At 46.3% G+C, this 14,552-nt stretch overlaps 1 protein-coding gene across 1 annotated transcript; it reads left to right on the top strand.

Annotated features, from left to right (window-relative positions):
* Positions 1 to 7,374: 7,374 nt before the first annotated feature.
* Positions 7,375 to 10,789, top strand: Tuba1b (tubulin alpha 1b). The gene is made up of 4 exons (XM_045153368.1): positions 7,375 to 7,523; positions 8,964 to 9,186; positions 9,307 to 9,455; positions 9,648 to 10,789. The coding sequence occupies exons 1-4, from the start codon at positions 7,521 to 7,523 to the stop codon at positions 10,626 to 10,628; spliced, it is 1,356 nt and encodes a 451-aa protein (XP_045009303.1). The 5' UTR covers positions 7,375 to 7,520; the 3' UTR covers positions 10,629 to 10,789.
* The last annotated feature ends 3,763 nt before the right edge of the window (positions 10,790 to 14,552 follow it).

Raw genomic sequence — 14,552 nt, 5'->3', positions numbered from 1 at the left:
GTTAAGGTGCTTGCCCCCAAAGCCTAACAAACCACATTTGATTCCCCAACACCCATGTAAAGCCAAGTGCAGAAAGTCGCAAATGTGTCTGGAGTTTGTTTGCAGGGGATGGAGGCCCTAACACACCCATTTTGTCTGTTTCTCTCTGCTTGCAAAAAATAAAAGCAGGGCTGGAGGAATGGTTTAGCAGTTAAGGTACTTGGCTGCAAAGCCTAAGGACCCAGGTTCGATTCTCCAGATCCCATGTAAGCAAGCCGGGTGCACATGATGGAGTTCCTTTGCCAGTGGCTTGAGGCCCTGGCATGCTAATTCTCTCTCTCCTTCTCTCTCCCCCTCGCTCTGTCTCTAATAAAAATAATAATAATTGGGCTGGAGAGATGGCTTAGCGGTTAAGCGCTTGCCTGTGAAGCCTAAGGCCCCCGGTTCGAGGCTCGGTTCCCCAGGTCCCACGTTAGCCAGATGCACAAGGGGACGCACCCGTCTGGAGTTCGTTTGCAGAGGCTGGAAGCCCTGGCGCGCCCATTCTCTCTCTCTCCCTCTCTCTGTCCTTCTCTCTGTGTCTGTCGCTCTCAAATAAATAAATAAAATTAAAAATAATAATAATAATAATAATAATCAAGCTGGGCGCAGTGGTGCATGCCTTAAATCCAAGCACTTGGAAGGCAGAGGTAGGGGGGTCTCTGTGAGCTCAAGGCCACCCTGAGACTACAGAGTGAATTCCAGGTCAGCCTAGGCTAGAGTGAAACCCTACCTCAAAAAAACAAACAAAAATCATATATACATTTTACATATATAGTGAGCACTTTCTAGTTTTTATTCTTCTCTTTGGGCACATGTGACAGATTATACTAAATTCTCTTTCCTTGGATTATGAGGCTCCTAGTTCTTCCTCTCTGATCATTTATTCTCAGATTGACTCCTCTTTTGTGTATGTATGTGCAGGTGCACATATATATGTGGGTACACATGCACATGGAAGCCAGAGGACAACTTTGGGTAGTGTTCTCAGGTGCTATTCACCTTGTAACAAGGTCTCTCGTTGTTCTACAGTTCACCAATTGGACTGGATTGGCTAGTCAGCAAGCCTCAGGGTTCTACCTGTCTCCACCTTTCTAGTACTGAGATTACAAGCACATACCAGCATCTCAGACTCCATTTACTTATATATTTATTTTATTTTATTTTTTTGAGGTAGGATATCGCTTTAGCTCAGGCTAACCTGGAATTTGTCTCAGGGTGGCCTCAAATTACCAACTCAGCCTCCCATGTGCTGGGATTAAAGGTGTGTGCTACCAAGCCTGGCTCTTTGTATTGATTTCTTGAGTCAGAGATGCGTGAAACTCAAGCTAGTGTCAAATACTGACCTTGAATTCTTTTTTTTTTTTTTTGAGGTAGGGTTTCACTCTAACTCAGGCTGTCCTGGAATTCACTATGTAGTCTCAGGGTAGCCTCGAACTCATGGTGATCCTCCTACCTCTGCCTCCCGAGTGCTGGGAGTGGGTGGCTTGTGCCACCACGCCCAGCTTCTTTTTTTTTTTTTTTTTTAATTTTTATTTATTTATTTTTGGTTTTTTGAGGTAGGACCTCACTCTAATTCAACTCAGGCTGACCTGGAATTCACTACGTAGTCTCAGGGTGGCCCTGAACTCATTCACAGCAATCATCCTACCTCTGCCTCCCAAATGTTGGAACTAAAGGAGTGTGCCATCATACCCGGTAATTTTTATTTATTTATTTGAGAGAGAGAAAGTGGCACAGAGAGGAGAGAAAGACAAGAGAGAATGGGCATGCTAGGGCATACAGCCACTACAAATGAACTCCAGACACATGAGCCACCTTGTGCATCTGGCTTACGTGGGTCCTGGGGAATTGAACCTGGGTCCTTGGGCTTTGCAGGCAAGTGCCATAACCACTAAACCACCTCTCCAGCCCTGACCTTGAAGTTTTTTTTCAAATTTGTATTAGCAACTTCCATGATTATAAAAAATATCCCATGGTAATACCCTCCTTCCCCCCACTTTCTCCTTTGAAACTCCATTCTCCATCATATCCCCTCCCTATCTCAATCAGTCTCTCTTTTATTTTGATGTCATGATCTTTTCCTCCTCTTATGATGGTCTTGTGTAGGTAGTATCAGGCACTGTGACAGACCTTGAATTCTTTTTTTTTAATTTTTATTTATTTATTTGAGAGTGACAGATAAAAAAAAAGAGACAGAGAGAGGGAGAAAGAATGGGCGCGCCATGGCCTCCAGCCACTGGAAACGAATTCCAGACAAGTGTGCACCCTTGTGCATCTGGCTAATGTGGGTCCTGGGGAGTCGAGCCTCGAACTGGGGTCCTTAGGCTTCACAGGCAAGCGCTTAACCGCTAAGCCATCTCTCCAGCCCAAGACCTTGAATTCTTTTTTTTTTTTTTTTTTTTTTTTTTTTGGTTTTTCTAGGTAGGGTCTCACTCTGGCCCAGGCTGACCTGAAATTCACTTCACTATGGAGTCTCAGGGTGGCCTCGAACTCATGGTGATCCTCCTACCTCTGCCTCCCGAGTGCTGGGATTAAAGGCGTGCGCCAGAACGCCAGGCTAAGACCTTGAATTCTTGATCCTCCTGATTCTACTTCTCAAATCCTGGTATTACATTCACAAGCCATAATGCTTGGTACTATAAGCACTTTCTGTACTTGGAAGTCATTCTGTGGCTTCCCAAATTCTCAACACAGGAAATATGGAAGCCTTACAAGGTCCCTATCCAAGGTGATACAAGCATAACACAATTGCTAACTGGGAGATTCTTTGGTATAGCTGGCTGCAAGTTGTTCAGGGAACTTTAGTGATGGAGCTTTCACGTATAGTCCAACATGGAAAAAACTTGCACATTTAGGAGGTCACCTTGTAACTACAGAGTGAATTCCAGGTCAGCCTAGGCTAAAGTGAGACTCTACCTCAAAAAACAAAGCAAAATAAAATAATAATAATAATTTTAAGGCTGGGCCTGTGGTACACAGCTTTAATCCCAGAATTTGGGAGGCAGAGGTGGGAGGATCACTGTGAGTTCAAGGCCACCCTGCGACTCCACAATGATTCCAGGTCAACCTGGGCCAGAGTGAGAACCACCTTTAAAAACCAACAATAATAATAATAATAAATAAGTGGCCTTGAATTTTTGAGGACTTCTACTGTACCATATATCTTCATCCTATCCAAAATAAATAAGTAAATGAAATTCAAAAAAATGAATTGCCAGGTTGAGAATGTTGTTCACTGGTACAGTGCCTGACTAAAATGCATGAAACTCTGAACTTGAATGCAAACAGTATATAAAACAGGTATGGTGGAGCAGGCTTTCTCAATTGAAAGACGAGGCCATCCTCTTCAACAAAGGGAATTTGAGACTAGCCTGGGCTAAGAGCCCCAGTCTTCATAAAAAAAAAAAAAAAATTTGCTGGGCGTGGTGGTGCATGCCTTTAATCCCAGCACTCGGGGAGACTGAGGGAGGAAGATCACCATGAATTCGAGGCCACCCTAAGAATACAAAGTGAATTCCAGGTCAGCCTGGGTTAGAGCGAGACCCTACCTTGAAAAAACAAAAAAAAGAAAAGCCAGGTGTAATGGCCTACACCTTTAATCCCAGGACTCAGAACACAGAGGTAGAACTGCTAGGAGTTCAAGGCCACCCTGAGATTACATAGTGAATTCCAGGTCGGCTGGGGCTAGAGCAAGACCCTACCTCAGAAAAAAAAAAAAAAAAATTGAAAAAATTGAAAAAAGAAAAAAAGTAATATAATAATCTTTTTTATATTTTTTTTCTTTACTAATTTTTTTCCCCTCAGTTTTCTTTATTTATTTATTTGTTTGAGAGCGACAGACAGAGAAAGACAGAATGGCTGCACCAGGGCCTCCAGCCACTGCAAACAAATGCCAGATACATGTGCCACCTTATGCATCTGGCTTATGTGGGTAATGGGGAATCAAGCCTCGAACGGTATTCTTAGGCTTCACAAGCAAGTGCTTAACCACTAAGCCATCTCTCCAGCCCAAGAGGATAATCTTGAATTGAATATATATGGTGGTTCACCTGTGTGCTCCCAGGATCTGGAAAGTTTAGTCAGGAGAATGACATGAATTTGAGGCTAGCTTAAGCTACACAGTTAGACTCTGTCAGAAGGGGGGGGGACCCAAGAGGGCTGGGGAGATGGTTCAGCAGTTAAAGATACCTGCTTGCAAAGCCTGCCAGTCTGGGTTCGATTCTCTAGTATCCACAGAGTAAGACCCACAAAGTAGTGTCTTCTTTTGCATCATCTATAGGCCCTGAGACATGGCTGCAGAGATGGCACAGTGGTTGGAGGAACTTGATTGCAGTCTGAAGACCAGCATTTGGTTTCCCAGTATCCACATGAGGCCAGATGCACAAAGTGGGGCATGCAGCTGAAATTTGTTTGAAGACAGGAAGCCCTGGTACACTTATCCCCCTTAATTGAATAAATAAATAAATAAATAAATAAATTTTTTTTAAAAGAGGCCCTGGAGTGCCCATTTTCTCTCTTTCTTTTTCTATCTCCCTCTGCTTAAAAACAAATACATTAAGCTGGGTGTGGTGGCGCATGCCTTTAATCCCAGCACTCAGAGGTAGGAGGATCACCTTGAGTTCGAGGCCACCCTGAGTCTACATAGTGAATTCCAGGTCAGCCTGGGCTAGAGTGAGACCCTACCTCAAAAAAACAAAAGGGGGAGGGGGGCTGGAGAGATGGCTTAGTGGTTAAGTGCTTGCCTGTGAAGCCTAAGAACCCCGGTTGAAGGCTCAATTCCCCAGGACCCACCTTAGCCAGATGCACAAGGAGGCGCACATTCGTTTGCAGTGGCTAGAGGCCCTGGAGCGCCCATTCTCTCTCTCTATCTGCCTCTTTCTCTGTCTGTCACTCTCAAATAAATAAATAAAGGTATAGGGCTGGAGAGATGGCTTCGTGGTAAAGGCGTTTCCCTGAAAAGCCAAGGGATCCACATTCGACTCTCCAGGACCCACATAAGTCAGATGCTCAAGGGGTTGCACGCGTGGCTGGAGGCCACGACACACCTATTTTTTCTCTCTCTTCCTCTTTCTCTGTTAAATAAATTAGAAAAATAAAAAGCTGACACTCTGAACAATTCGAACAATTCGGGGCTGCATCCTGAGATCCCAACCTCTGGAATGCAGACCTGGTGCATCCGCTTTGTTCTTTAAAAAAATATATATTACTTAACAGAAAGAGAACGAGAACGTAGCTGGACCCAACAGCGGTGCAATAGTACAATATCGTGCATGCCCACAAGGAGGCAAACACGTCTGGAGTTCGTTCACAGTGGTTGAAAGGCCCTGGGGCACCCATTCTCTCTCTCTCTCCAAAAAAAAAAAAAAAATATATATATATATAAATCAAAACTAAAACCAAAACCTCGGCAGGCATGGTGGCTCATACCTTTAACCCCAGCAGTCCCAGACCTCTGGAGGCTGAGGTAGGATGACCACCTTGAGTTTGAGGTCAGGCTGGGATACAGAATGAGTTTCAGGACAGCCTGGGCTAGAGTGAGACCCTACCTTGACCTTATAAAAAACGAAAGGAAGGAAGGCAGGCAGGAAGGAAGGAAGGAATGAACCACATAACTCCAAAAGCCTCACCCCACACCCACTCTGGGGTCATTTATAAAGGCACAGTTGAAGCACTCAGGTGGGTCCCTTTTCTAACACCAGGCATCTCTCTTCTCCAGAATATCTTTTCTTCCAATCAATAAACTCCCTAAGGTATTCCTTCACTGACTCCTGAAATTATGCTCTGCATGCCATCAAGAACCTCAGCAGCACCTAAGAGCTTCCTAAGGCTCTGAAGAGGGAGCCCTCAGGCTGCATAGCTGAAATGCTGAGCTGTGTTCCAGCTGCCAGTTACAGGAGGACATTTTGAATAGTTTAGTAACAGATACAGGTTTCCATGGGAGCAATTTAGCAGCCACCCTTTAGCCCTAAACACTTTATGAATTTCTAAGCAATGTAGTCTATTGTTCTGGAAGAGATTGGGAGTGGGAGATTAGTCTATTTACTATAATCTGAGTATTATAGCATGATCTGTAATCAATTGATAATCCTGACTCTGCCAGTCTTTTTTTTTTTTTTTCTTTTTTCTTTTTGGTTTTTCGAGATAGGCTCTCATTCTAGCCCAGGCTGACCAGGAATTGACTATGTAATCTCAGAGTGGCTTCAAACTCTCAGCAACCTTCTTACCTGTGCCTTCCTGAGTGGGGACTTAAGGCGAGTGACAACACGCCCGTATATTTTTTCCTTTTTGTATGTTGTAGATCTGGAACTCACTCTGTAGCCCCAGGCTGGCCTCAAACTCACATCGATTTTCCACTTCAGCCTCCAGAGTGCTGAGGCAGTGCTGGAACAGTGCTAGTGCAAAAGGCATGGGCCATGATGCCAAGCTTAATGCCAGTCGTTTTAGAAAATACTTATGTACCACATGAAATTCCTGTTTCCCAATATCCTTCAGTGTGAGACATTTTCCTTCCTTCTCCATTTTCTCTTCTTTAATTCTGCTATCTAAAATGCTTTTAAAGCCGGGCGTGGTGGTGCACACCTTTAATCCCAGCACTTGGGAGGCAGAGGAAGGAGGATCACTGAGTTTGAGGCCACCCTGAGACTACATAGTGAATTCCAGGTCAGCCTGGGCAAGGGTTAAAACCTACCTCGAAAAACAAATAATAATAATAGTAATAATAAAAATATAACAAAATGTTTTAAAAATCTGGTTTCTTAAAATGTCCTTTTTTATTTAAGGTTGTGCTGAAGATTGGTGGCTTAGGTCTAAATATAAGGCTTACCGTGCTCAAGGGTAGTGCTCAGCTACCAACCTTCGAATGATTGAAAATTCTATTTGATTTTCGTATTTGATACCTTTAGTTTCAAGAATGCGCCATTGCAGTAAACAAAGCACATGTTTGTTTTTTTTTCCCTTTTCTGTATGCGGTTTTATAAAGCTCTACCACAGTATCAGGTCAGTGAGAAAAGAAAAAAAAAAGGCAGAACTCACTGATCAACTGCTAACATGAAAATAACCAGAGGAGCTAACCCGACCAGGATTTTCCGCATTTGGGGACGCTTCACCCTGAAATCCGTACGGAACGATCAAGTTTTAGGGTGCGTCCACCAGCACCAGAGTCTCAGGCGCGGGTGAGCCGCCCGGGGCCCCGCCCCGGTCCGCCGCAGTGTGCTGCACTGCGCGCGCCGGCGCGGCGACCCCGCCCCGCAGGCCCGGGAGCGAGGCGGGGAGGGCCCGGAGCGGAGCCCGCCTCTGCGGCGACCAGGCCGCGCGCGAGTGGACGCGGCAGCCCGGAGGAGGGGCCATGGCGGCCGCCCCGCCCCGCCGCTACTTAAGAGGCTGCCGAGGCGTCGCCGCCACCTCAGTGCGTTACTTACCTCGACCCTTAGCTTGTCGGGGACGGTAACCGGGACTCGGCGTCTGCTTCTGTCGCCCTCGCTGCTTCATCTGTCGCCGTCATGGTGAGTGGGCCTCGGCCGCGCGGGAGCGGGGGTTGCGAGCTCGAGAAGCGCTGAGGGCGTGTGTGGGGGTCGAGAGACGGCGGCCACCGAGTGGTGCCCGCGAGCGCACGCGGTGAGGTGCGGGCGGGCGAGGCCCAGGGAGACGCGCCGCTTAGCGTCCCCGAGTCTGCGAGGGACTCCCGGCTCGCCACTGAGATCTCCCTCCAACCTTCCCGCGCGCGCCCTTCCCCCAGCCTTCCTCGCCTCAGGCTCGCGGGGCGCGAACGCTTTCCCCGCCCTCACTTCCTCTTCGGCGCGAAAAAGAAAAAAAAAAAAAACGGGGCGGGAGCCCTGTGCGCCTGCGCGACCGTTACCTTCCCGCCCGCAAGCGGCGGGAATCAGCCACTGCAGTGTGCGCGTGCGCAGTGAGGCTCTGCGGAACCTGCAGGGTGTGGCCCATGTGTACCCCAGATGGTTTTTTTTTTGCGGGGGGCTGTGTGCGCGCGCACACTGCGGATTGAGCCCCAGACCTCCCGATATACTGAATTTTTTTCTCCTTTTAATGGAAGCAGGAAGAAGGGTGTATAGGTAGAATGTTTCCTTGGTAGCACATGCCCCGCTACGCCCCAGTGTACTACAGCAGTTAACTTTCCTGCAGCCTGAAATCTTTCGGCTACAGTTAGGAATTTTTGTGGAAACAGGAGATAGCAGGGAAGGGTTTTCTTAATTTTTGTTGAAGGTAGGGTCTCACTGTAGCTCACACTGTCCTGGAATTCACTCTTGCTCCAGGCTGACCTCGAACTCAAAGAGATCCTCTCGTACCTTAGCTTTCCCAGAGCAGGAATTAAAGACATGCACCACCTCGCCCGGCTGCAGTAACCATATTAGGAGGCAGATCTGGGTTGCTGATAATCTTCAGCTGCGCTGGGACACGTGGAGGCGCTGACCTGAGCCCCATGCCTGAGAATAGAGTTGGGCGGATAACTCAAAGCCTCTACGGGTCCGACCTTTGAGGGCCTAGGGCAGAGGACCAGGGCGCATGCTCTCAAAAGTTGCTCATTCATCCCCCTTCGCCACAGCTCCACCCGTTCTTCTAAGCCAGACATTTCCCCTACACTGCTCTGGCCACTTCCTGTGCCCAAAGCTATTTGGGAAACAAGCCACCTACGCTAGTGGGCACAACATAGATCAAAGGCTTCCATATCCTAAGAGAGGAAATTGTGACTCAGCATTCATAGGCCTGAAAACAGTACTAGCCAAATTATGATTGGGAGGCAGAAAAATTAACTTCCTTAAGATGGTGCATTTTTTTTAATTTTTAAAAATTATTTCAAGCTCAAGCTGACCTGGAATTCATTGTGTAGTCTCCTAGCTGGGAGTAAAGGTGTGGCTCACCCACCCTGCTAGGGCTTTTTTCCACTTAACAATCATTCACCGTGATTTTTTCCCCCCTTTTCACAGCGTGAGTGCATCTCCATCCACGTCGGCCAGGCTGGTGTCCAGATTGGCAACGCCTGCTGGGAGCTCTACTGCTTGGAACATGGCATCCAGCCTGATGGCCAGATGCCAAGTGACAAGACCATCGGGGGAGGAGATGACTCCTTCAACACCTTCTTCAGTGAGACAGGCGCTGGCAAGCATGTGCCCAGGGCAGTGTTTGTAGACCTGGAACCCACGGTCATTGGTAAGTTCATCTCGTTGGTCCAAGGCTTTCCTTAGGGTGTGGGGGTGGCTTTTAATCATAGCCAGGTTTGATGAGGCACATTCAAGTTGCTAATGATGGGTGGCTGCTTTCCTTCTCCAGATGAAGTTCGTACTGGCACCTACCGCCAGCTCTTCCACCCTGAGCAGCTCATCACAGGCAAGGAAGATGCTGCCAATAACTATGCCCGTGGGCACTACACCATTGGCAAGGAGATCATTGACCTTGTCTTGGACCGAATTCGCAAGCTGGTAAGTGATACTTATAAAATGTATATACACATTAGAATGAGGATACTCTATTTCAAGTTTAGTGGTGTGGCCAAATGTCAGCATTCATTCCTTAATGTGGGCTAAGATGTTTAATAAGCTATATATTGACTTCTATCAATAGTCTCTAGGTCATGTGGCAATTTTAAAAATATACATTTTCTTTTCCTGTAGGCTGACCAGTGCACAGGCCTTCAGGGCTTCTTGGTTTTCCACAGCTTTGGTGGGGGGACTGGCTCTGGATTCACCTCCCTGCTGATGGAACGTCTCTCTGTTGATTACGGCAAGAAGTCCAAGCTGGAATTCTCCATCTACCCAGCCCCCCAGGTTTCCACTGCTGTAGTTGAGCCCTACAACTCCATCCTCACCACTCACACCACCCTGGAGCACTCTGATTGTGCCTTCATGGTAGACAATGAGGCTATCTATGACATCTGTCGTAGAAACCTCGATATTGAGCGCCCAACCTACACAAACCTGAATCGCCTTATTAGCCAGATAGTGTCTTCCATCACTGCTTCCCTCAGATTTGATGGAGCCCTGAATGTTGATCTGACAGAATTCCAGACCAACCTGGTGCCCTACCCTCGCATCCACTTCCCTCTGGCCACATACGCCCCTGTCATCTCTGCTGAGAAAGCTTACCATGAACAGCTTTCTGTAGCAGAGATCACCAATGCCTGCTTTGAGCCAGCCAACCAGATGGTAAAATGTGACCCTCGCCATGGTAAATACATGGCTTGCTGCCTGCTGTACCGTGGTGATGTGGTTCCCAAAGATGTCAATGCCGCCATCGCCACCATCAAGACCAAGCGTAGCATCCAGTTTGTGGACTGGTGCCCCACTGGCTTCAAGGTTGGCATTAACTATCAGCCTCCCACTGTGGTACCAGGTGGAGATCTGGCCAAGGTGCAGCGAGCTGTGTGCATGCTGAGTAACACCACAGCCATTGCTGAGGCCTGGGCTCGCCTGGACCACAAGTTTGACCTGATGTACGCTAAGCGTGCCTTTGTGCACTGGTATGTGGGTGAGGGTATGGAGGAGGGAGAGTTTTCTGAGGCCCGTGAAGACATGGCTGCCCTGGAGAAGGATTATGAGGAGGTTGGTGTGGATTCTGTTGAAGGGGAGGGTGAGGAAGAAGGGGAGGAGTACTAAGTATCCATTCCTCAGCTCTAGCATGTCACACTCCCAGGACCTCAGATTACACATTATCTGGTGGAATCAAGGTTTCTGATTGTCTTCACTCTGATCATGTCTTGTCCATGTGTACCTGTAAGGTTTTCCATGATGTTGCAAAGTAAAAGCTTTAAGAACAACACTGTCTCTCCTGTGCTATTTTTACTTGAGACATGGCTTCAGGTGTTCTGTGCTGGTTATGATTAATTAACCTCAGACTTTCTAGAGGGTGCTGGAAAAAAATTGATAGACACTCTATAGAGCAAGTATAAAAGTTATGATAATTGGGTCTTTTTGTATGTGATCCCAGCATAAGTAAGGGGCTAGTCTACAAGCCGCCTGATACACACAAGAAGCTCTAGGCAAGCTAACCTGCTGAAAGTCTGATAGAGCAATTGGGCTCTCTTCAATTCCAGCACCAGCTCTATGAATGATTGTAATAATGCATTACTGTAAATAATTTGGGTTCAGAATATGACTTGAATTACTGGTAAGACTCCTTATGGGTGGACTTAGGGTTTTATCTTTCTTTTCCCCCATACAAGGTAGGGTCTCACAGTAGCCCAGACTGACTTGGAACTTGTTGCAGTCTAGTTTATGTTGCTGGTAGAAATCGCCCAACCAAGAGCAGCTTCTTGAAAAAGAGATTTATTTTGGTTTACAGGCTCGAGGGGAAGCTCCATGGTGGCATGAGCAGAGGGTGGACATCACCCCCTGGCCAACATAAGGTGGACAATAGCAACAGGAGAGTGTGCCAAACACTAGCATGGGGAAGCTGACTATATATCACCTATAAGCCCACCCCCAACAATACACACCCTCCAGGAGTGATTAATTCCCAAATATCCATCAGCTGGGAACTTATCATTCAGAACACCTAAGTTTATCGGAGATACCTGAATCAAACCACAGAATTATAAGACTAATCCCAGGCTGGCCTTGAAGTCATGGTGATTCTGCCTTCTTCCTCTACCTCCTGTGTGCTGGTATTAAAAGGTAGGCATCACCATGCCCTGGTGACTGCATTATGTGGGTGCATGTATTCCTGTGCCATATGTGTGTACCAAGGTGAACATGAAGGTCAAGACAAAGTTGGCATTGGTTCTCATCTTTATTTTCCTTTGCCCTTAGTAAAGTCCAGTCTGACCTGGATGGAATTCACTATTTAGCAATAGGCTAGCCTCCAACTCAGCAATTCTACCTCTGCTTCTCAAGTACTTGCACTAGAGCCCATTTTTAAAAAGGTGAGTTGGGGGCTGGAGAGGTGGGATTAAAGGTGTGCACCACCATTCCCGGAATAAATATTTTTTAAAAGAAATAAGAGGGCCGGCACAAATATTTTTTAAAAGAAACAGGGCCGGGCATGGTGGTGCACACCTTTAATCCCAGCGCTCAAAGGCAGAGGTAGGAGGATCGCCATGAGTTCAAAGCCACCCTGAGACTACATAGTGAATTTCAGGTCAGCCTAAACTGGAGTAAGACCCTACCTATAAAAGTCAAACAAGGGTAGGGGGCTGGAGGGATTATTTAGCAGTTTAGTTTGCCTGCAAAGCCAAAGGATCCCTGTTTCATTCTCCAGAATCCACACAAACCAAATGCACAAGGGGGCACGTGCATCTGGAGTTCCTTTGTGGTGGCTGGAGGCCCTGGTGCACCCATTCTCCCCCTCTCAAATTAATTTAAAAAGAAACAGCTGAAAAAATGGCTTGGGGTTAAAGTGATTGCCTGCAAAGCCAAAGGACCCAGGTCTGATTCCCCAGGACCCACATAAATAAGCTAGAAGCAAATGGTAGTGCATGTGTCTAGAGTTTGTTTGCAGAACTTTAGGTCTTGGAGGGCCCATTTGTTCTCAATATTTTCTCTCCCTTTCTGCCTCTTTATCATAAATAAATTTAAAAAAAAAGAAGGAACAAAGATGGGTATGGTCTTGTACATTTGTGATCCCAGTCCACACTGGACACCTGAGAACAGGACTCACTGACTAAAAATAGCAGCTCTAGGTTGAGGGACAGACATCATCTCAAAGAAATACAAGGATGAACAATAAATGGCCTCTGCAAACATGGGAACAGCTCATGTGATTTTCATATGCACATGTTCATACATACATACACATACTACACATGCGGGTTCCAAATTTGTGATCACTAAATGAAAATGTACATGTTCAAGCAGTTTAATTTAAGAAACAATTTTTTTAGCGGGGTGTGGTAGCATATGCCTTTGATCCCAGCACGCAGGAGGCAGAGGAAGGAGAATTGTTTTGAGTTCAAGGCCAGCCTGAGACTAGGTTTAGCCTGGGCTACAGTGAAACCCTACCTTGAAAAACCTTATTTTTCTTTTTGTTTTCTTGAGGTACAGTCTCACCCAGTCCTTTTTTTGGTTTTTATTGAGCCATGCTGGCCTTGAACTCAAGATGTTCCTTCTACTTCAGCCTCCTATGTGCTGGGATTAAAGGTGCAAAAGATCATGTCCAATTAATTTGGTCTTAAAAAAAATAATTTTATTTATTTATAAGGAAACAGAACCAGGCCTGGTGGCACACATTTTATCCCAGCAATTGCCATGAGTTCAAGGCCACCCTGGAACTACATAGTGAATTTCAGGTCAGCCTGGGCTAGAATGAGACCCTACCTCAAAAAAAAAAAAAAAAAATCACTTTCCTTGTGGACCCAGGTCTCTTTAAGTACTTCCTCAGAAATAGAGTCCCAAGGGTCTATCCCTAGAGAACAAAGAGACAGTTAGCCTCTTGTTCAGTTATTAATTAAACCCATTACCCTTCTGGGCCTCTTTTCCTTCTGCACTACAGAACTCCATTCCACCTTTCTCAGAGGAGGTAGCAAATAGGAAAATGGAGCCTATTACAAGATATAAACCTAAAGCGGGGTGTGGTGGTGCCCACCTTTAATCTCAGCACTTTGGAAGCAGAGGTAGGAGGATTTCAAGGCCACCCTTAGTTAATGCCAGGTCAGCCTGGGCCAGAGTGAGATCTTACCTCCAAAAAAAAAAAGGACCTATAAGCCTAGTGTTATGTCTAAGATTGAGGGATGCAAGGTCTTGACAGCTATATTCAGCCACAGGCCAGAGTCACTATGGAGGAAGAACAAACAAAGAAAAGCCCAAGAAAGTTGCATTATCGTAACAGTAATGATAACTAACTCAAACTACATCAGCACTTTAAATTTTTACTTATCTGCTTTTTTTGTGTCTGGTGTGTGCTTGTCTTTTCATGTTTGTGTACACATGTGCATAAGGAGGCTAGAGGTTGACTGAGTGTCATCCTCAATCACCTTTCACTTCATGCTTTTGTTTTTGGTTTTTTTCCTGAGATGGCGTCTCACTCTAGCCCAGGCTGATCTGAAATTCACTATGTAGTCTCAGGTTGGCCTTGAATCACAGAAATCTCCCTACCTCTGCCTCCCAAATGCTGGGATTAAAGGTGTGCACCACCACTCCTGGCTTCACCTCATGTTTTGAGAGAGGATCCTGCTCTGAACGTGGGGCTCACTGATTCAGCTTGACTAGCTATTCTAGCTAGCCAGTCCAGGGATTCTCCCTACAGTAAGATTACAAGCACAACTTATGCCTGGCTTTTAAATAGGTACTTATGATCCTAACTCAGGTTGTTATTCTTTTTTATTTTTTATTTGAGAGAGAGAGAGAGGCAGATAGAGAATGGGTGTGTCAGGACCTCCAGTCTCTGCAAAGGAACTCCATACACATGTGCCACCTTGTGTTTTTGGCTTATGTGGGTCCTGGGGAATTGAACCTAGGTCCTTAGGCTTTGCAGGCAAGTGTCTTAACCACTAAGCCATCGCTCCAGTCCAGGTTGTCATTCATGTGGGACTATCTCATTACTGACTGAGCCATACCTGCCTTTAAAAGAAAATGGGCTAGAGCAAT

The sequence above is a fragment of the Jaculus jaculus genome, chromosome 6 (assembly GCF_020740685.1).
Source record: "Jaculus jaculus isolate mJacJac1 chromosome 6, mJacJac1.mat.Y.cur, whole genome shotgun sequence".
Taxonomy (NCBI): domain Eukaryota; kingdom Metazoa; phylum Chordata; class Mammalia; order Rodentia; family Dipodidae; genus Jaculus; species Jaculus jaculus.
Note: the sequence above shows the minus strand (reverse complement) of the source record. Positions and strands in the feature narration are given on the sequence as shown.

Coding starts and splice junctions, on each gene's coding strand:
- Tuba1b (XM_045153368.1), top strand. Junction 9,187..9,306: donor CCTGGAACCCACGGTCATTG/GTAAGTTCATCT, acceptor TTCCTTCTCCAG/ATGAAGTTCGTACTGGCACC. Junction 9,456..9,647: donor TGGACCGAATTCGCAAGCTG/GTAAGTGATACT, acceptor CTTTTCCTGTAG/GCTGACCAGTGCACAGGCCT.